A 23,318-nucleotide genomic window follows, 5' to 3' on the forward strand; every position below is an offset into this window, starting at 1 on the left:
TAAAAAACAAGTGATATTATAACCCACGTTAAGGGTAGCAGAGATCAGCTCTGTTGTGTTTTGCAGAAGTTTTAGAAAGAGAGGCCCATCAAATGGTCCACCTCTTGCAGACTCGTGACTGACACTTGCGAATTTATCTCCACTTCGCTTTACAAAGATTCATTACACAAATAAAATAACAACACAAAGTGGAAACTGCATTGGAACTGTACAAAGTGGTGGGGAGAGGAGTGGCCCTAACAGCTAGAGCGGTCAACCTCAAATCTGGGGAACCGGGTTTGAGTCTCAGAAAGATAGCGCAACATCCTGAGATTCTGGGCAAATCACTTAATCTCCCCGTGCCTAACAAAAATGAACGTGTCCTCATGTAAAACTGGTGCTATGTAAAGCGGTCTGATACCCGAGACCTTCGGGTCAAGTCCACGCTATATAAAACTCAGTAAAAAAAAAAAACGACGAGGATTTGAATGGTGGTGAAGTGAGAATTACTATTATGGAACTAATTGTATCCATGCTTAGGCCACGTCGTTCATTTCATTTTAACTGAGGTACAGATCAAGTTGCCCTTGTTAATCATTAGACCTAAATCTTCTTGCTAATCCTTGGTTGCCCAGGGGGAAATTGATGTCCAAGCTCCTTTTGCTTACAATACTTATCGCAAATACAGGCAGATGCATCAAAGAAAATACCGGGAGCAAACGGACAGATTCTCAGAATCTGGCCATTTGCTCCCGGTATTTTTGCATTTGGGATGCATCATCCCAAATGCAGAAATCGCAATTCAAGGAACCTCTAAATAGCGACTTTTGTGCATTTTTCATAGTTACATGTTGCGCACACACATGCCCTTAGGGCATGTGTGTGTGTAACATTTGTGCACAGGTCCATTTCAGGGGTGCAACTGGGTGTCCTTTGGACACGCTGGCACCCTTGAAATAGCGGAACATTAGCGATTCGGTAATAGCTAATCGCTAATAAGGAATGGCTTTCCCATTCATTCCTATTAGGCCCATAGAAATGAATGGGAAAGCCATTCCTAATTAGCGATTAGCTATTACCGAATTGCTAATAAGGAATCTGTAGGAATCGCTAATAACATTGCGATTCCTACATGCATCCCGTTTTGCGAGTCTTTAATAGCGATTCCTTAAAATTCGCTATTAAGGACTCGCAAAACATAACTTTGATGCATCTGCCAGATAGTTTTCACACGTATGTTGCTTGAGTCACATCATGGTTCGCTTAAATCATGGGTTCTTTATTTGTCATGAGACCTCAACCAGCATGGGTTTCAAGCTTGTGAGGTTTCTTTTCCTACTTTTGGAAAAAATTTCAGTATTTGAGTCCATGGCGTTTTTCTCATTTACAGTGTTCCAATAGGAGGCAGCAAGATTTCATGCGCATTCATCCAGTGAGCAGTCTGTATTAGGTGGTTTAATTGAGAGGACAACTCAATGCATTTAGGGAAAGATATAATAAAAACCAGGCTGCAAAAAGTAGTTGCAAATTGGGCATCAACCTTTTTATAACTCATTCTGTGAACCCACCTAGGTACTAACATCACTTTCCAAAACAAGGAATCGCAGCAGGTCACAGAATGACTTACCGAATGAAAACTAGTCTATGTGCAATTTGTGATCCGCTACGATTGGCTGCAAGGGTCACCAGACCACCATCCTGGAGACTTTTCTCAAAATTGGAAAGATGTATTGAAAGGAGACCAATTTTCTCAAAGGTGATGGGTCTGCTTATATAAAATAAAATTAATGAATCAGCCGAAGTGAGGGCTGGAAGTGGATCCCAGGAGCACAGCCTAATCCCCATGAGGCGGCCACCCCCGTTTTCAAAGAAGAAGAGGTGCAAGGAGTACCCCATTCCCTTTGTGGCTCAGCTACCATCCTAACTTGAGAGTCGGTCACTTCGGTCCGTCTCCTGTTGGAAACCATTGATACATATGGTATTGAATAGCACTTTAGAAGGGACTCCCATAAACATGCCCCTTCTAAATAGCAATTTGGCACCTATTTCTAAACCCATTTTAGAAGTTGGTAAAACTAGATGGGTTTAGTTCATACAAAGTAACATTTTAGTGAATGCAAACCCTCTGATTTAGAGAACCACAGCGTTTGCCACCGCTAAAAAGGTTAAAATGTCCAGCCCATAGTCATGTGGTTACGACTTAGGTCAGTAACGAAAATAAAGAAATCACCTGAAGCAAATATGGGGCCACAAATTATCAATAAATTGATCAAATATAATGCCAGAGGTAAGGTAGGTGACATTGCACACCGCCTCTGTTGGAGTTACATTTTTCAACATTTTTTGTCTCAATATTAACAGTTACCTTTATGCTCCCAGGGACTAGGAAACGGACAAGGAGAACAGATCAACATGTCTCTAGGAGCCTAGCTGAGTTTCTTTCTCTGCTGCTTTCATGGCTGAGACCACAAGTTGCAGCTGAAATGCCAGTGGTACTAATGGCAAGCCAAAGGTGACCTCTGCCACCCCTTGATACACCTAATTGCAGCCTGAATTTGTGGTACACTTTAAGCCAAACATTTTGGGATACTCACAATCAGCTTAAATTTGCTGATATAGCGCTTGCGGATGTTAGCGATGCGCACAGTACTTTCAAGACGGAGAATAGCACTGGAATAGGCATCTCCGCGACAGCCTGAGCATGAACGATAGAACCAGGACTTACAGAGGAAGGCTCTGGGGGAAGAACGCCAAAAATAGAGCGATGAGGAGGGATGAGAAGACCACTGAGAATTTAGCTGAATGGGGTAGGATATTGAATCCATTGTTGCACCCTCCGGATGATAGACCACCTTGATTATGGAGTACAAGTCACAGATTTATGGAATGGCTAGTCTTGCTGCATTGCTGCAGCAGGTTCAAGGGGCCTGCATGTGCATTTTTTACACTTAGACGCTGTGATGTGGATGGGTCTACCCTACACTAATGTAATATAAGTCACTATTGTACAGGACAAAGAAAGCCTGGCTTGTTCGTCTCATGAGAACTGTTGTTGTGGTTCAAAAATGTATAACAATTTTTTTAACCCCTTCGATGTGGATGACGGCCCCCAGCCGTCATGGACTACGGTGGGCGTGTGCTGATGACGGCTGGGGGCCGTCATAAACCCGCCCACTTCAAAAAACGCCGCACAGGCACAGAATCGCGGTCTCGCCCAAGGAGTTAAATGCTGATATAGTCTGAGCAGGTTCATTCAACCTGATATTTAAACTTCAAACACAATTAAGCTTTCACTGATTGTAAGAATGGGTGCAATCATACTAACTTTCACTAATCCAGGTTGCATTTTGGTGGCCTGTACAGTAGAAAATGATCCCAAAAAAGTAGCTGAATGTAGAAGGACCACAGAATTGGTGGCCACTTCCCCAAAAAGAATATGATTGTTTCAGTGAGACAAATACATTTTAAGTACAATTCAATCCTCCACTTCACACACAGCTTTGTAAGCAGGAGTAAAACATTCCTTTCAAATAGCAAAGACAGATATATGAATGGCACTTGCTATAGTCAACTCATACTGAAACAAAATACTGTTTCATAGTGCTCGCAAAGGCAGCGTGGTCACAGTAAAGGGGGCTCACTTTCAATTCACTGCCACTGAAGAAGCTGATTAAGACAGAAACATTTTTGAAATAGAACTTGAAGGCAAACAAACGCATTAAGCACGGTTCAAAACCAAACTAGTTCACTCCCTTGCAATCTCTTCTGCACTGTCCCTTCAAGGACATACTCCTCTAAAGCAATTTGACCGCCCGATTAGATTAGTCTTTACTCACTTTCCCTCCAGGATCCTGAGGTGTTTCTGCACAGATTCCTTCTCTGTACTCGTCTTGCTTAAAAGTGACCTGGATAATAAAGAAGCACAGGACATTTCACTGAGCAGTAAGAAGCACAGGGCATTCCACTATGCAATAAGAAGCACAGGACATTTCACTGAACAGTAAGAAGCACAGGACATTTCACTGAGCAGTAAAAAGCACAGGACATTTCACTGAGCAGTAAGAAGCACAGGGCATTCCACTGAGCAATAAGAAGCACAGGACATTTCACTGAGCAGTAAGAAGCACAGGACATTCCACTGAGCAATAGGAAGCACAGGACATTTCACTGAGCAGTAAGAAGCACAGGGCATTCCACTAAGCAATAAGAAGCACAGGACATTTCACTGTGTGATAAGAAGCACATGACATTTCACTATGTGATAAGAAGCACAGGACATTTCACTATGTGATAAGAAGCACAGGACATTTCACTATGTGATAAGAAGCACAGGACATTTCACTATGTGATAAGAAGCTCAGGACATTTCACTATGTGATAAGAAGCTCAGGACATTTCACTATGTGATAAGAAGCTCAGGACATTTCACTATGTGATAAGAAGCTCAGGACATTTCACTATGTAATCAAGATTGAGAAATGGAGAAATATCCTTCTCTACTTCCTGCCCATGGTGCAGCTACCTAGAGCAGCAGCAAGGTGAAATAAGAAATGGCTGAAAGGAGCTCCTCCACTGCCCTTCTCTGTGTGTTAGCACAATGTATTGATTTGAAAAGATCTGCCAACCCACTAAAGCTGTCTCTGCCAGACCTAACAAAGGGTAGACTTAGGCCCAGTGCTGGAACTGACCCATTTTGGGGGTTCCCCCAAACTTTTTCCCTTCCTCCTCCTCTTTTTGCAGGAACTCGTTCTGTTGGCTTTAGGACTCTGAGCACTTTACCGCTGCTGCCCAGGGCTAAAGTGCAGGTGCATCTTCCCTAAACATGATATAATTGGTTTAAACCCGTTTAGCCTATTTAAGTTACTTGTCAGTGCCTTGTAAAGTGGTCTACCATATACCCAGGGTCTGTAACTTAAATGCTACTAGTGGGCCTGCAGCACTGATTGTGCCACCTCTGCAAACCTCTCTGTTCCGCGACACCGGCGCTTAGGCACCCTCACAGAATTGGTACCCCCACCTTTAAGGTATGGAGAGTAGCAGGGCCCACAAAGATGGCCGTAGCCAGATGGCGTGCACTCGTGAGCGGCTAAACTTGTCTGAATAGACTGGTCTAGAGAGACCTTGTGCTTCCCTTCATTTTTAGCTAACTGTGCAAACGCTTATCTCCCGATCCCTAATGGGGATCCTTTGTCAGATACCCTGGTCTAGTGTGACTGCACCTACCCCGCTAGATGCAGGTCCTCTGCTAGCACTGTGTTACCTTCTAACTTTCAGCCTCACATATCTTGCACAGTGTACCTTATATTCTTTTTGTTTTTAACTGATTTCCCAAAATGAAAAGTATACACTGGGGCCTAAACTCTTTAATACCATAACTTTGGAACTATGCTTACCGAGGCATGAACTTAACTGCAGCAAAGCCTTAGAGACCTGGCTTTTCAGCAACCAATCTTCCCTCTCAGCTAATAATTTGTGGTGTCTGTTGCAGCGTTTGGAGGCCTCCGTGTAGCCATGCGCTATATAAAAACTCCTGGCTTTATAAAAACTCCAGACTCTATTTTTGTCATTTTGGCCTGAAGCGCCACTGGGACAATGTCCCAAGTTACAAGTTTAGGGGGACTGCGAAGGAGCGCGGGTTGGCTAAAGGGACCCACTTGGGCCCGCTGAACAGAGAAACTTAAATCTGGTCGCAAAGAGATGCAGAGCCCCACATTTAGGATGCATCGCGTAGGAAGGCAATGCGAGGTGTGGGTGAAGAGATGAGTCACACAACCCCGGTTCCGAGGAGCTGTTGGGAGCAAGACGTTGCAGGGAGAAGCAACGCGCAGTAAAGGCCTTGCAAGGTATTGGAGAGGAGATGCGTCGAGCAGCAGCAGCAGCAGTTCCAAGGAGCTGCGGGCTGATGCAAATTCTGTGAGTGGAGATGCGTCACGCAGCAGCGGTTCTGATGGGCTGCGTTGGTTCTTGTAAGAGATGCGCCACACAACGGAGGAAATGTGTTGGTTCTTGTAGGAGATTCACTGAGTAGCCGAGGAGTTGTGTTGGTCCGAAGGCGATGCGTCAGTTCTTGTCGGAGATGCACCACACAACAGAGATGTGTTGGTTCTGCTGGAACCACAGATGAATTGGCAGAGCACCTTTAGGCCCAGTTCCAAGGGTCCAGGACTGGTGCGGCACCCCTTGGGCAGGCAGGACTCACAGGTGGCATTGTCCTGGTGCTGAGTTCAAGGTTGTTTTGTCCCTGAGGGTTCAGATCAGGAGGCCAGGGAACGTGCCCTTGGAGTCACTCTGGAGTTCTTGGTTCAGCGATGCTGGTCCCACCCTGCTCACCCAGGCAAGAGGGTAGTAGGCAGCAGGTGTGTACAATAGGGCAGCAATCCTTCAGAGCACCAATCCAGAAAGGCAGCAGTCCAGGAAGGCAGTAGTCCTGCAAGAACCAGTCCAGCAGAGTGGCAGTCATTTCTGCAGCACAGCAGTTCTTCTTCCTGTCCAATATTTATAGTTGGTGCCAGCTTTAAGTGGGAGACAGTCTGGAAAAGTTCCTGCCCTATTCTATTCTATTCTATTCTGGGTTTGGTAAAGCGCAACAGCTGCCCCAGCAATGGGGCGTCCCGGCGCTGAGAGAAGTCACAGAACCTACCAGGAAGGGGAAAGGGGGGGGAGAAGAACAGAACTAGCCGGAAGGAAATAGGAGGGTCTTGATTGCTTTTCGGAAGGTAGAAAGGCTGTCTAGGGAGCGGATGTGAAGGGGCAGAGCATTCCACAGCTTGGGTCCCAGGACCCTGAAGGAGCGACCTCCAGTGCGGCAAAGCTTTGCTCGAGGTACACTCAAGAGGAGCTGGTTAGAGGAGCGCAGCTCACGGCTAGGAACGTAGGGGCTGATGAAGTTTTGTAGAAGAGTGGGGCTTCCCTGTTTGAAGATTTTGAAGATCGTGATGAGGGCTTTAAATTGGACTCTGGATTCAATGGGCAACCAGTGAAGTTTGCGGATGGTGGCTCTGGCTGAGCATCTGCGGGGAAGGCCGACCAACGTTCTTGCCGCCGCATTTTGCACGTGTTGAAATCTAGCAGTTTCTGCTTTGTTTGCGCCTAGGAGGAGGACATTCGCGTAGTCCAGGCGAGATAAGATAGTCGCTTGGACAATCAGCTGGCGGACCTTCGGGTCGAAAAAGCCAAGTATGGGACTGAGATTTCTCAAAAGACCTATGCAGGTGGCTGCCACCTTTTTGGTGTGTGTCTGGAAGCTGAGTATGGCGTCCATCCAGACTCCCAGATTTTTGACACTGGATTTAGGGAGTGGGGTGGTGCCAAGGGATGAAGGCCACCAGTGCTCGTTCCAAAGGCTGGTGTTTCTGCCAAGGAGGAGCACCTCGGTTTTCCCGGCGTTCAGTTGTAGGTAATTGTCCGTCATCCATTGTGCCACTGCTGCCAGGCCTGGATCCAGCCTAACTACAGGGGGTATGCAGACCTTTAAGTGAAGGCAGGACACAGCCTATTCAGTTGCAAGTGTGGCTGTGACCAGCTCTATCCCCTCCCTCACCCTTCTAGTTGATGGCCCATTCGATCTGTTGATGGTCCATACAGGCACACCTGGTTCCTTTTGGCTACAGGCCCACTAGTAGCATTTAATTGACAGGCCTTCGGTACATGGTGTACCACTTTACAAAGGACTTATATGTAAATTAAATATGACAATCCGGTATAAGCCAGTTCAACCACGTTTTAGGGAGTGAGCACAAGCACTTTGGCACTGGTTAGATGTGATAGAGTGCACAGAATCCTAAGGCCAAAAAAAAAGAATTGTAAAATAAAGTAAAAGTAAAAGACAAAACGGTGGGGGAAAGACCACCCTAGGGCGGACATGTGCAACACTCCTCTTGACTACAAAGCTAACTGGATCTTGTTCACACCCTGTTAGATTTGGGGTTCTCTAGTTGGCATAGGTAGGTACCTGTGACAAATAGGGACCCTTGCGTCTAGTCAGGGTAAGGGGGTACACTCCTAAAATAACCCCTGCTCACCCCCTTGGTAGCTTGGCACGAGCAGTCAGGCTCATCTCAGAGGCAGTATGTAAAGCATTTGTGAACATATACAGTAATCCAGTGACAACACTACAGGTGTACACCACACCAGTTGTATATTAAAAATAAGTATTCTTTTATATAGATTTAACACAAGACCACAAACGACAAAAATCCACAATACTGTACTTAAAATGGTAGAATTAGCTTATTTCTCTTTAGATCTTAAAATGCGACACTTTGCGTCAATGTACCTTAAGATGCGTAACGCTTCTACAACGAAAGTGTTGCAGGGATGGTGGTGCGGTAGTTCCTTACACGCAAAGACGTTGATGCATTGAAGATCCGGTGCAAAGAAACAAAGATGGCGTCTTCTTCTTGATGCAATACTCTCCTCCGATGTTGCAAGATGTCTTAACCTGATGCAACAGCTGCAGGGGCAACACCCTTGTCCAGTGATGCGACGACAGCAGCTTTGGCGGCGACACTCTTCTCCAACGATGCAAGAAGCTTCGGCTCGATGTGACAACTGCAGCGGCGACACCCTTGTTCAGTGATGCGATGACAACGGCGGTGGCATGCTTCTCCGTGGATGCGAGGTGCTTATGCGATGAGACAGCTACAGAGGCGACACCCTTGTTCAGTGATGCGGCGGCTGCGGCGGCGACACGCTTCTTCAATGTTGCGAGACGTTTCTCGTGATGCGGTGCAGTGCGACAGCTACAGCAGCGACAACCTTGTTCGGTGATGCGACTGCAGCGGTTGCGACGGCAACACGCTTCTTCGTGAGTCACGCTTCCAGCTCCTTACGACACGCAGTCCCTCAGAAGGCCTAAAACAGCTCCAGGCACTTCAAAAGAACTCTTGGGGAGCTGGTGGTTGAAGTCTGTTGTCCCCGAGACTTCAGCAGGAGGCAAGCTCTTCTCTCAAGCCCTTGGAGATCCTTCACAAGTTGAATAAAGCACAAACAAAGTTACTTTCTCCTTTCTTTGGCAGTCAGGCAACCACTGAAGGCCAATCCCCCAAGCAGCACTTCAGCTTAGGGATAGTCTCTCCTCAGTCTCTCTGGTTCTGCTCCTCAGCAAAGGTTTCTTCTTGTTTCCCAAAAGTGATCTAAAGTTCTGGGGTTTGGGTCCCCTCTTTTATACACAGTTTCTCTTTGTTCTCTGAAGGCAGAGAGGCTTTTGCCTAGTCCAAACCAGTACTGGTCAGTCCTGGAGCACTCTGTTTACATGACTCCTTATTTCCTTTCCAGTGCAGGGCAGAGACATCAGACTCACCACAGGAGGTGGAGCCAGAATTGTGGAGGGAAGGCACAGCCTGATTCAGGTCCTAGGTGCAACTCCTCCCTCCCATCTAGATGCAGATCTCGCTATTCACCACTGGGCTGACTCACCCTGTTTCCTGGAATCCCCCCGCCCCTGTTACTCAAACTATAGACAAGGAATACACAACCTAGTAGAGGCAGGCTTGGATAGTTAGACAAGAAATTACCTACTTTCTAAAAGTGGTATTTTCAAACACAGAATGTTAAAACCAACTTCACTAAAAGATGAATTTTATCATTCTGAGTTCAGGTGTACTAAACTCGAATTTCTACCTAGTTCCCTGAGTCAGTTAGGATTATAAGATGTAATACTCTAACTGCCCATTCTGGCCTATGGAGAATAGGTAGCCTTGCAATAGTGAAAAACGAAAATGGCTGTAATTCACTATTAGAACATGCCACACACATCAGGGCATGTCCTACCTTATACTTACAATGCACCCTGCCCGTAGGCCTACCATAGGAGTGTCTGATATGAAGAAAAGGGAAGGTTTAGGGACTGTCCGGTGGCTGCACTTGCCCAGTCAACATGGCAGTACCAGACTGCACATAGGCTCTGCAATGGCAGACCTGATACACACTTTTACAGGCTGCTTCTGTGGGAGGCACAACCAGTGCTGTAAGCCAGCAGCATTTGGATTACCAGCCCTGGGCACTCCAGGTGCACTGTACTAGGGTCTGACAGGTAAACCAAACCAACCAATCATGGAATCAGTAATCCATACATCAATTTTACAATAGGGAGCACTTGCACTGTGGCACTGGACAGCAGTGGCACAGTGCCCAAAGCATCTAACACCAGCAAAAACACATGAGGCAACAGCAAAAAATGGAATGGAGACCCACGCCAATGGTGCCAGGTCTAACACACCCCTTCGCAGCCCGACAGGAATGGGTAGTGGCAGAGTGCAGAGGAGAGTTTGGTTGGAGCACCATGTTATGGAGTATACTCTTCCCAGGTCATAATGTGAACTCACACAATAAGCTACCAGAGATTTTTTCAAATATTAATAATGCATCCCTACCAACACTACTTAGTAGGAGCATTGGACATACACAAAAACATGATGGGTTCTTCTTACACACCACCAGTTGTCATGCTACATCATAGGACAACCCATGCTCTCCAAAAACCGGGTTTGATGGAGAGCAGGCCTTCACCTGGAATCAGGGAGGCACTTCCAACTATGATGAACCCGTGATTAAAGAGTATTAAAAACCAATGTGGCATCCTAAAAACTATTATTTGCTATGACACTTGGAATTAAAATCAAACGTGGGGACAAGGGGATTTAGCACCCCAGCCTACTATTACCGTCAACATGTTTCTGCCTTGTGGCTTAACTGAGTCCGTAACATTCTTCAGGACGGGCATACTGGATCCTAGGGAGGCAAACTTGCATTCAGAAGTGCCTCTAAGAAAGAGTGGCCTATGTCTACCTCTAAACTAGTCTGGCTATTAAAAACCAGTGAATAAACAAAGATACTCTTAAGATTCCATACTCGCAGGCTTTGTTGTTTGTGGCACTTCACATGTGAGATCAAAACATCTTCCTTTCTCAGTTGTGAGACCAGCTCACAATCTTACCCCAATGCTGGGTTTTCTGCCCCCCATGAAGGAAGAGTACAGGGACTCCAGTAGTCACACTCTGAAACATAATAAATGGGAGGAGGTTCGGAAATATTGCAAATAGCATGTGCATCCATTCACAATCACACATATCCAGGGAAATTGTATCTCTCTACTCATTCCACATTTTACTTCGTCAAGGGCATACATACCTTGCGATCAGTCCAAATGTGTTAGCTCCTTCCTCCCGCTGTGTGTTGGATGGGGCAAAGGCCACGCTTTTAAGCTGGCGTTGTTTCACGGATACAGGTAGATTACCTGCAACAGGAGGGGCCCTGTGTTCTAGAGCCGGTGTGTCCTTCGTTGCAAGCTTGCCTAGTTTTCATGTCATTCCGCAAAATCTACCCCCGGGCGCTTCTGTATTGTAGTCTTGGATGTCAGGCGCAGGAGATGGCGGCTGATGTCCGGAAATGTGGAGGATCTAGAGTCGCACCGCACATGATCATACGTACAAAATGTAGTGCTGCAAGCAAGCTTTTTCTCATTCTCTGGGCTTGTGTGTATATCATATATAAATTATTGACTTCATATACATTAGAATATCAAGATACTGGATGGTGGTGTTATTTTATTTAATGAATATGGGGCATATTAACCCACTGCTTTGTAGATGACAAAGGGTAGAATTTGTGATCTGCAAGGTGGCTGGTAAGGTTGCAAACGTCAAGTAGAACTATATTCATTTACACAGATCATTTGTTATTAATTTACCCAATATTACCCTTATTACAGATGGCATATTGAACCTACATCTACTAGGGATATTTTGTAGTTTGAATTTTATAAAGTGAGTGGTAACCACGGTATCTCATCACTCAAGCCCTTTTCCCATTATCTCATGCGGTACACACATCTTTGCTCGCGGATCAGACGTTTTTTCTAAGTAGGCGGATAGCACATTAAAGAACACCGATACCAGTTGAGCTTTTTTCTCCTATTTGTTAGTTTGTTGATCTCTGCTTTCCCTCAATGTCCAGAGGAATTTTAATGACTGTCTTGTTACATGCTATTAAACAGCACATATGCATCATACAACAATTTAGAAATCAGAGACATTTGTTGGAGTTTTCCAACAAAGTTTTCTCTGGTTGATAGTAATGAATAGGTGATTAAGGCCAGCCAGGCTAGACACTTACAGCACCGTCCCACTGATCAGAGTTTTCAAGTAATCCTGGCTGTCTTTTGACATAACCTTCCACTTAGCTGTCTTAGCCGGAGGCAGCGGTAGGGTCTTCCCATCTTTGTCACGAGCAGGTCCTGAGAGAGAAATGAAGAGAAGGACACATCAGGGGGGACAGAGAACATAGTTCTAGCATCAGGTGAATTTATAGGATTTGAGCGGGCCAGGAATGTATGACTCTGAAGTTGATCTTTTAGGGAAGGAATGATGGTGGCCTAAACAATTAATAACAGCATGTCCAAGCCACTCTTACTGACAGCACTGGCAGGAGCAGTGTGTGTTGCAAGCTGCAGTCACTTCCTAAGTGTTACCTTGCGCCATGGTACTTATATTTCTACAAATTAATCGCTGCACATAATCTCTCGGTCTTTCAGAAGTACATGATTGTGATCTCAGATCACGTTAGGGTGACCACTCACCGCCTTTTATTTTGGATGAATGCCTATTGTCAGTAACTTATACTGTAAAGGACGGTGTGTGGCCTTTATCTGAAACTTGTTGGCTGACAGCCAAAGATGGACTGTGTTCCACAGGGCATTCCAAAATCAGAATGCTGGTTGTGGCCTAATGACTAGGGTTTAAAGCGCTCAGTCAATAGAGTAGGGGTTAAAATGCTGCTGCTTTCATGACCATGTGTCTGCTTAAAAGTCTGTTCCATTGCAAGAAATGCTGTGAAGCTTTGGTCAATAAATAGATAATTGTTTTCAAACTTTACCAATATGTCTAAAATTGTGTTTTTAATGGGAGAGTAGTGGGAAATTAGAGAACATCACATTTTTATTGATAAGGAAATATTCCAATTGGTAATCTGTCTGGAAATATTGCTTTATAATATAAGCAAGTCCAAAACAAAACTGCTTCTCTCTCTCTGCCCTTGGCTTTGATACTGAATGTTTCCATCAGTGAAAGTTGAAGGCTGGTTGTGGTCTTTATTTATTTTTTTATTTATATAATTTGTAAAGCGCCTGAATCCCCCCACATAGGGTATCTCCGCGCTGGTCTTACCAGAACAGTGCAAATATGAAGGTCAAGGGGTCAAACCCTCCTGTCTTCAGTCATGGGTCTGCTTAAAGGGTTATAGCACTACAAAAAATGTTATGGTTCGCCCATTAAAAGGATAATGGCTTTCATGGATCTTTAGAACATTGCATTTGGTAATAGAAAAATAGTGGGATTAGATAAAAGCTTGTTTTTTTGTTTGATAAGCAAATACTTTAATTGGATCTCTGTCTGGAAATATCTATTTTTAATTTATAACCAAGACTACTCTCTTGCTTCAACCTGGCCTGTTGCTTTGCTGTGTATCGATGGGGTTTACTTTCATCTCTCACCCTTTCTGTTGAGTTGGTGCCTTGGTGATCTGTGTTGCGTTTACTTCCTCCCCTGACATCCTTAGTAGTAAATTCAGCCTTATGTAGAGCACAAATACACAGATAAACGGATGGTAAATTATACTCCCTATGCCCAGGGCCGCGGAAACTGTGCAATTCTGCATTTAACTGTGGATTATGTACCTTACGTGCTACTGCAATAAGTTGATGAAGTTAACAACAAATGTTTCTAGCTCAAACACATCAAAGGTGATAGTTCCTTTTGTATGGAATGAGTGCACAGCGACAACCTCTTTGTAAGGTTGTCAGATCACCTTTTAGTTGTGGAGTGCTAAATCTAGACGCTAAAGTGGCACTGGTCATGTGGCCCTAAGCGAGTGTGCGAAAGGGTATGTCTTGTTAACGTAATTCCAGAGAGATCTGGGAGTGTTGTGTTCTGGGGAGTGGCATAATCACTTGTTTCTCTGCGAGTGAGTAGGAGAGCAAGTGAGACACTATAGTTAGTCGGTCCTGGGTTTGTGGGTACTAAGGTGTTTGGAAGACTCAGTCCCTATACACCTAAGTCCCATATTCCTACACATAGTTCTTTATTTCTGCAGAATCCCTGCAACACATTTATGAAGTGAGACCTTTTACACACCCTAGTAATCCTCGTTAAAATAACAGAATATGGGGTACTACGCAGCCCAATTTGCCTTTTCTAGCTACATAAGTTAGTCAACTCTGCACCATTATTAGGCCGTCCACTGCTGCATAATTCCAGTGGTCCTTCCTATGCCCTCGCATCAAAGACATGGGAAAATGCTGTGGCCATTTTTAAGGCAGCTGATGACATTGTCCCCGTCGGTGTAGGTTCTTGTCTTCTACAACCCATCAGCAACTCTGCAAAGGTGCTGATGCGGTTAGCCTTACAGGTCGCCTTGAGCTCTAGTACCTATTCAATGAATGCAGTTTAATAGTTCCTGCTTTGCGAGCTGTCACAGGAAACAATCTATCCTGTGTGCAGAAATAGAAAACTGCTTTTCAAAGTTGTCTTGTGAAGTTCCCAATGTAAAAGCATCAATGCCATGTATACTTTGCGTCCGTATCAGCAATGCACCTACTAAGAGGATTGTGTTCTGCTTCCTATAAACTAACTCCATATTCAGCGACAAAAAGCTGCTTCAGGCACTATCATTCAACAGAACTGCGAACTGAGAACCGGCTGTCAATGCTGCTTAAAACAGTTTTGGTACTTCTTTTAAGGCGTACCTAAATAACTCCAGCTAGATGGTAATGTCTGATCCTTACAGCCACATATTATTGTAAAACCAAAGAATATAAAACTATCTTGACTTGTACTTGTGTTGGCCTTTTATTTCAGAATTGCATGACCTCAGATGTGCGCATAAAATTTACATTTTGTTCTGAAAAAGGATGATTTGTCTTGAATTTTTACAGCTACTGCCCAGAATTTGCCTCTTTGCCAGATGGTTATGCTAGGTCATGTCAAGACCCTCCTCCAGCAGAATTATTGGCTTTGGAGAAAGGACTTCCCCAAGTCTCAATATAGCTTGTATTGACAGTGACTTATCCGCCATCATCTTTATTCTTAATTTAAACAAAAAAAAAAACATTATTTATTTGCCTCTTTTTCTTTGTGTAAACTTTGGTGGTATCTCCGCTCATGAGATTGCCAATCTCAGGACCTGGTGATACGCAGTCGCATCTCAGGCATCGGGACAGAGGCTCCCACAACTGCATTGTCTCCTCACTATGGAGTTTCACCTTGCCATGTCAACGTCTCTACTCAGCATCGACCACCCACAACTTGCGCTTGCCAAAGCTGGTCCAAAGGTTTCATCGCTAATGCAATGAGGCGATGGCACGCTCATAAAAGACGACAGGGATTATAATGGTTGCCAACTATGGAACTGAAGTTGTGCTCATATTTCTCATGCCGTCCATTATAGGTGCCGGGATGCACATGAGGTGTGGTTGGTGACAGGTGGAACAGGTATGCTATACAAACACCTGCAGCATGGCGGGGGAATTCTGCCTAATACCTATGCATATTTGTGAGGTGATGGAGTCTCAGGAGTCCCTCCCACATTCGGGGGGGGGGGGAGGAGCGGAATACCATTTTAGGTAATGACACTGAAGGGCTAAGCTGCAGTCATCTGGAGGAATAACACTTACTGACCACAAAGCTGTCTAAATGTTAACTTAATGAAATCTCAAATTGGATAGTTGACAAAAACTTCACAATCTGTCAACAAGAAAAAAACAGGAGCAAATCCTGGGTCCCCAGTGAACATGAAATGGAAAAAGATACAAACGTCCAGGAGTTCTTGAAATCGCATTAACACCAACTGTCGACGAAGAGGAGAGGAGGAACCAGAAGAGGGAACCAAGGAAGAAAAACAGTAAGAGAATAATAAAAAGAGGTGATGGGTTGTCAGGAAAAATACAAAAATGATAGCAACACTAAAAAACTAGCCACATGACGTCCAGTGGTGCTGGAAGAATTTTCAGAGTGGGGTGCGCCCGTCAAAGTTGCATCACCCAAGTAGTAGGGATTGTGAAAAATCAGAGCGTATTTCAAAGAACAAAAGTAGCAAATGAGCCACATTCATTCAGCAGGAGAGCGGGAGGGGCGTGGTAGGTAGCCTGTGGTGCATTTTGGAGCAGACAGTCATCAATATATTAATAAAGCACTGTGCGGTATCTCTCTGTCATTTAGGAACAGCCTGTCTTTCATGGTACTGGCTACCAAATGTACAGAGGCATGCAGAACCTGAAGGGTTGGCTTGATATGCAGAATCAGGGCCGGCTATGGCCACAGTGAACTGGTTAATACAAAAGGGGCTTACATCAAAGTGCAGCTGAAGTCAGCAAGCGCCACATTGGTCAATGGCACTACACCATCTTGTCTAGAAAGGTCAGAGGGCGTCTCAGGAAAAATACCCAAAAAAGCTTTTTCAAATGCTTCTGCTAGACAAACCAAAGCACCTCCCATGGAAAGGTCACATGAGACAAAGGCGCTAGCACAGGAATTAATCCAGAGGATGGAGACATCTCCTTTATTTCCTCTTTTCCCACTGGGTGAAGCGGAGAGCGCTTCTGCTCTGTCTTGGACTTTTTGAGTGCATGTGTTCTGGAAACTGCTCTGAGCTCAGGTTCAAGAGTGATTCTAGGTGTCGAGGAAAATCGGGAACTCATCCAAGGCCATAAATAATTTACTTTTGGGGTGTATCTGCACACTGACTGCATGAGGTGGCATTCTGAAGTTACCCAGGCACCACAAATAGTTGGACTGAGTTTCTGTTACTGCCAACTGAGTGTCAATGGCTGCAAATCCTGGATCTCTGCAGAGATGCAAAGGGTACCGCAGACTATGTTCAAAGCCTGGCTCATAGGCTCAAAGATGCTCTTAGACCTTTAGATGCCTTCGACAGCCCTATTATAAAGAACATACAAGACATCCCTTGCCGGATCTTCTTTCTCCATTTATTGAGGAACCACACAAATGTTTATAAGCGGGTTTGGGGTTTAAATAAGAAATTGGGTGCCAGAAATGTTCCTTATCAACCTGTGGATTACAAGGCATTGGAATAAAACAAAGTACAGCTTTGGGCACTGCAAGTGGTGAGGGGAGAGGAGTTCTACTTTACGCAGACAGTGGATCTGGTGCCCAAGGTGATTAACTTGCATCGCAGTACACATGCTAGTCTTGTCTTCCAGAGCAGTACAAGATGCCAGCGGCCTCCGTGGTTGGTGAATGGACGCTTTGCGGATTGTGATAGCCCAGACTCACCATGATGTCTGAGACGACAAATGTGAGCTGCATGATGGTGGTGTTCTCTTTACAGAAAATGGAGGTATAAAGTAAGAACCTAATCCTTCCTGCCCATCAAAAGGGCTTGGGATGGTAATACACCAGTATTCAGAGAGCGCAAATATCCAAAGGTTTTTTCGCCGTTGAAGGTCAAACAAACCGCCTAACCTGAGAGAAAGAGGGGGGATGGAAGTAGGAGACAAAGCTATGCCGAAGAAGCTAAAAAGCTACAGGAAGTATTAATTAAAAGCCAGTTTTTCAATCTTCCACTGAACCCCAACAGGTTGAGCTCAGACATAGATGGAAAGGTAGCTCAGTCCACGTCTTGTAGCTTCCCACAAAGGTTGCTGTTCTAGCTTTTTGAGCATGCGGTCATGAAAATGTGGCACAACGAAATATACACTGGGAACTGTGGCGATTGAATTTTGCATGGGTGGGAACACAACCAATCCCCAACTGGTTCAGTCTACTTTGGGATCATTAGCAGGTGGGAACACAGGAAACCAAACACTGGTTTTGGCCTACTGAATTTCACTGCTATGAAGCCCGGAATGGAATGATAAAGACTACTCAACGAGTGAGAATCATGGACTTAAATAGCCCCCACTTAGGGTGCATGCAGCCGGTGTAGATAATGAAGAATGGGGCTGACATGTTCTCTCCTGCTACATCAGTTTGCACAAGCTGCAATCAAATAGCATATTTCTCTGAAAGACCAACATAAATGGAGCTACGGTAGTGTAATCAGGGTTGTACAACTGCGCTGAGTACTGGAACGTGGAGACTGGACAGGGGGAATGGAAGTATTCTTTTAAGAATGTAGTCAAAGTAGTTTGGTAACTCCGGTTACCCGGGTCTTCAAGTACAAAGTTGCAACAATGAAGATGAAAATGTTGCAAACTAAAAGGGAAGCCGAGGAGGAAGGCCCATTACTATGGGTCATGAGCCACGGTTACAGCTGGAGCCGGCTTCTCTGTTAATCAGAAGCACCGTCTGCAGGACTGAGCTATAACTAGGCCTATATCCTTTCTGAAATGAGTCCAGTATGCCAGCCATGTCCGCATGTTACTGAATCAGGCTGAAGACTGTTAACTCAAGCAAATCTCCCAAGTATGGAAACTGGGAAATGAGGCAGAAATTCTATAGATCCTCAGGGGAGAAGTTTTTTTTCCAGCAGAAGTATGACATATGCTCATTTCTGAGCTACTGAGACCACCCACTATTCAAGGAGTTATTGTACAAGGTACAGAGATGGGTCGTCAATTGTGGACCTATATATTATTCTATCTGTGGAGCCTTATGGACAGCTGGCATTTGTAATGGCGATCAAAGCGTTTCGCCGATGAGCTCAAAGAACTCCATCTTATTCTAGGTGTCCATATCAAACATCATCACTGCAATTGCGTAAGGTCAGGGAACAGATTCCTGCCAAATCTAAGAGTGGAACCTCTGGATTTTACCATTGAAGGAGATCCACAGATTGTCACAAAGCTCAGCTGGGTGAGTGGATAACAAGGGGATCACATCTGCTTATTGTAATTCATTGATTATCCAGTTAAGTGCAGTCCTGATCTTATTGGAAACTGAAGCAGTGTAAGCTAATTTGATCTGTTCCTTGTGGACTGAAAACCACAAACTGGCCTGTTTTTCCAGCTTTCTGTACTAATATTTGTTTTAATTTTTCTTACAGATTTAAGTAACCATATAACAGTAACAACCACTTCATGCACAGGTCATACCAAGCATTATTTAAGTTTACAGCACTAGAGGTTAGCCTCCTCCCACCCATGGGAAATCATGCATACAGCTCAAGTAATTTCCATAACCGTGGATTTACCCGGCCGCCGTGACCCGCCAATGCACTTCTTGCCCTTCCTCTCATCCATATTCAATTACTATCACTCACTACCCTCCGATCCGTGTGTCTGCAACTCTAGCAGACTACCCTGATCCCTCGCCCCCTGAAATGCTCGCAGTGTGGCAGCCCAAGTGTCCAGACCTTCAAATCTCTCTGAGACATCCATAAATGAATCTTGTCCACTAGGTCCCACTCAATAGTATCTTGAATCCAGAGTCACAGTCCGGGAGTCACCATTCCCACGCAGGCTATGGCAATGCGCCTCTTACCAGAACTAGACCAACGTGCAAACATTTTAACTGGATTTTTTCCTCTTTCGGTCTTGCAATAATACCTAGCAGGGAGAGCCTTTTTGTGACCTCTAGTGTGATCTTAGTCAATGCGCTCAACCGTGTCACCACTGCCGTCCAGTAATTTAAGATCCCACTGCAAGTCCAAACATAATGCAAAAGGGAGACCTCCCACATCTGAGTCAGGTACGTTTGATGGACATAATTCAAGTGTAGCAATTTAAATCTAGTGCTGCACAATACCCCCTTTATAAGTGCGCACGTCGCCAACTTCCTGTCCGTAAGCGGTTCACCTAGGTCTTCATTCCGAGCCAATCTAGCTTTTAGGCCATCCTGACTTTATCCGTTTTGAACATCTTATACAAACAACAAGAACAAACAGTACTTTATTTGATTAAAGTGTAGAATTTAAACATACAATAACTTGCAACATCTTATACAATAGTGACACCAAATGTCAATGGGCGCTCACAGTAACAGCGCCTGTAAAGTCTCAATGTAGGGAGGAGCGTCTGGGAAACCAGTCAAGGTTTCCATGGCTGTCCCCGCAATCCTGACGTATTGCAAAAAACTGACCTGCTTCCACCGGGAATAATGTGTTGTGTGCATCCTGAAATGGTATGAACCTCTCCCCTCCGTCTAAATCTCCTAAAGTCCTACATACCCTCCCCGCCCACGTTATGGTGGACATATCCTCATGGATAAGCCTAATCCATAGGTCCAAGTCCTTGCAAAGGGTTGATTCTTTGGGACTCTAACACCAATCCTCTCCCAAACTTGGGGTCTCACCAAATAGGGGTAATCCTTGGCAGCCCTGTTTTTCAAGATTAGGGATAGGTTTTTGCAAAGGATGCTCACTGTGGTGGACCTGCAGCTTGAGCTTAGGTAGATCAAACAAAAAACAGCTGTAAAGTTTCCATATAGGTGCTGGTATTATAATATGTGTGCACAAAGGCGGGGCCTGATCAATGCTTTGCCCAGGTCACTAATGAAAGTATCAAGTGGGCATCAGTGACTTTGTTTGTTGGGGCACTATTTGTGCTACCATAGCAAACCCCAAAGAGGTCAGTGTGACTATTCTTGGGCAGGAGGGGTGGAAACTGGGGTAACAACTTTACAGTAATTTCTAAATCTCTCCTCCCTGTATGGCCTGCTGGTTGGCACCCTGTCCTTTTGCCCCCAATCCTCTAGAGGTTTTTTCTGTTTCTGTTCTAACAGAGGGGCAAACTCATCTGGTTGATGAGGTGCCCCTCCGCATGCTCTCACCAAGATCACAACGGTTAGGCCCAGATGGGCGTCTTTTGACAAAATGGGAATAGGCCCCATGCCCAGATGCCTCGGTATGCGATCATGAGAATAGAAGGTACCTTTGCGAGCTGCAGGACTCTGCTTCCTCTTCTTCTTTGCGGATGGTTGTGCAACCTGCAAATGGATGTTCAAAAACCAGCGTCAGATTTTCTGATATGGGGCAGTTCAACGGGTTACACAATATGTGACAAAACAGTGACAAAAACCAGTTGAGGATACAATGCTTTTGTTAGAATCGGAGGGAAGGGCTATACAGAGGCCACACTAGCAACAAGGGTTAACAAAACTCTGTTCTTTCAAGTCCCTCCCTGACTTCACAACTTTATACTTCTTGCCTGCAGAAGTCAATCTGGTAAACTGGTCCTGAAGGTCTTAATCTATGAACTTGGAATAGTCACACAATATTAGAGCACCTTCTTCCCAAAGCAGGATGCTGGGTATCAGACAAGATAGAATTGCTCTATGTGAATTGAATGAGCTAAGGGTGCCTCCCAACGTGGCTCTCTGTAGAGACACTTCTGGCCTCTCTGCGTTCACGTAGACATGGTAGAAAGCCCTTAAGAACCTCATGTTCAGCTTCGCTACATCCAACATCTAGCGGACTGTAAAGTGTAGTCCAGGGTGATCAGGAGAGACACACGGGGGAATATATAAATATCTGTTTTGTATGGTGCATTCACCTGTGGATGAAAGTGCTCTTCAAAAATATACATGGTATGTTACTGAGGAAAAGCCAAACAACAACTCTCAGAATCCTCTGAAAACAGTTTCCCACAGTGTTTTGAAATGAATGCTCTCATTACCCTGAGAGAGGAGGGAGTGCAGGCGAGTTGGAGAAATCTGGTCCCACAGAAATCTACTGGCTGCCACTGCCAGCCCAGATCACCTTCAAGCCCTGCTGCATCATCTATAAGTGAGTCAATTGTGCCATTCTGTAGTAAATAAGCTAATCAAGACCTGAAGGATCTCAGAAGACGGCCAGCAGCCACATCGCTGTATTGGAATCCTTAAACTGGAGGAAGGAAACTCAACGTCATGGATCCTCGCCCCGTCCGCTCAGGATGTAGTAGATCCCAGTAGCGATCCCAGTTGAAATAGGCGGGTAACATCACTCCTTAAGAAAAAAGCACCAGACCCAATTCTTCATTGCACCAGAACCACACCGTTAGCGAACACACACCAGAATTCCCTCCACAAATCCTAATGGAAAGGGATCTTACCAGTGCAGCCCTCTCCTTCCTATTCCCCAGCACTTTCTATTTCCAACCACTCACAACCCTACATCCTCGCCTCAGCTCTCTCCGGCTGTAAACTCTACCTTCCTCTGCCACCCTGGTTGCTTGTACTCCATTCCACTGTACAGTGAATTGCTGCTTTGAAGCTAGCTTTTATCTAATGAAGTCCACACACTGAATGTTCGCGAATTGTAGATTCGCGGTTTCGCAATATAATTAAATATTCCTGCATGCAGCCTGATTTTAGATTTCTGAAGCTGCTACTCTTTACCATCGAAGAATAGATCATGTCCTGTTCCTGGACCGCTTTCCGCTTCTGATTAGTCAGGTGTTCCAAAAGGTACGGACAGAAATCACAGCTGACTGGGGAATGGACAGGTCACAAGAAACTACCATACCAGATAGAAAAGGCGTGAATTCATGTTTTTTGCACTGCTTTGTCTTAACCCCTTCCATGGTCATGACGAGCTCATCTCAGCTCGTCATGCAGTACAGTGCTCCTGTGCTCATGACGAGCTGAGCTCGTCATGACCACACACACTCGTTTTTATTGCTGTCCAGCACAGGAGAGGGATATCTCAAGCAGCGATGTGGTTAAGTCTGATGTTTGTCTGGCTACAGTTGTGCTGAGAGCTACCAGCGTTGGTGAACTCATCAGCCAGGTCAGCAGTGATGCAGGTCGTGATTGCTTTAGAGAAAGTTTATCTCGTTTTGAAGATAGGGCGGGGGGGCAAACAAATAATCCTGAGCATAGTTTGCTGAGTTTTGCTACACAGAACTTCGCGAAGTTACAGATAAACTCTGCGAAGTTCCGCAAGTGCAGAGTATTGTGCGAACTGCTGTTCAGGCTGGTCTTGCTGCAGCTCGGGTAGAAATTCTACCCAAGCTGCAATTCGCGAATTTACCGTTCGAGAGCACGGGGAAAAACTCTGCTGCACTACGCAAAGCGGGGTTTTCTTGCACTCACGCGAGCTCTGCGGAGTGCAGAAAACTCTGCGAATGGTGCGGAGTTCAGTGTCCAGGCCTACAAACAAAGCACTGGAATTCCATCAAGGAGGGGGTGATGCAGTCGATATCTTTCTATCTCGATGTTGTTGGTGTCGCTGTTCAGTAATACAACGTGTTGGAGCGGACGTGGCCTTGGAGTGTCTTTCTCGATAATCTTGCCCATAAAGGGAAAGAAGCGATGGCCCAGTAGACGGCAAGGGCATCAAGGTCTACAAGACCCTTCAGGAGTGGAAGGATCAGCACTGTCTTGAGATCTTCTTTATGTAAACGCTCTCCATAAAAACACAAGTACTACCAGATACAAAGAACCAAAGCTGGGTCGGTGGCTATTTGG

The 23,318-nt window shown here is 45.1% G+C and overlaps 1 protein-coding gene across 3 annotated transcripts in view; it reads right to left on the bottom strand.

The window, feature by feature from the left end:
* CENPQ (centromere protein Q) overlaps nt 1-23,318 on the bottom strand; it is a 142,494-nt gene that overhangs the window by 63,845 nt on the left and 55,331 nt on the right. For all 3 annotated transcript variants that reach the window (XM_086952231.1, XM_086952229.1, XM_086952230.1), the window contains exons 4-6: nt 20,801-20,855; nt 12,094-12,214; nt 3,816-3,884 (exon numbers count right to left, since the gene is read on the bottom strand). In XM_086952231.1, coding sequence (XP_086808357.1) covers nt 3,816-3,884; nt 12,094-12,214; nt 20,801-20,855 — 245 coding nt within the window. The remainder of the gene's footprint in view (nt 1-3,815; nt 3,885-12,093; nt 12,215-20,800; nt 20,856-23,318) is intronic.

This window comes from Lissotriton vulgaris, chromosome 1_1 (assembly GCF_964263255.1).
Source record: "Lissotriton vulgaris chromosome 1_1, aLisVul1.2, whole genome shotgun sequence".
NCBI lineage: Eukaryota > Metazoa > Chordata > Amphibia > Caudata > Salamandridae > Lissotriton > Lissotriton vulgaris.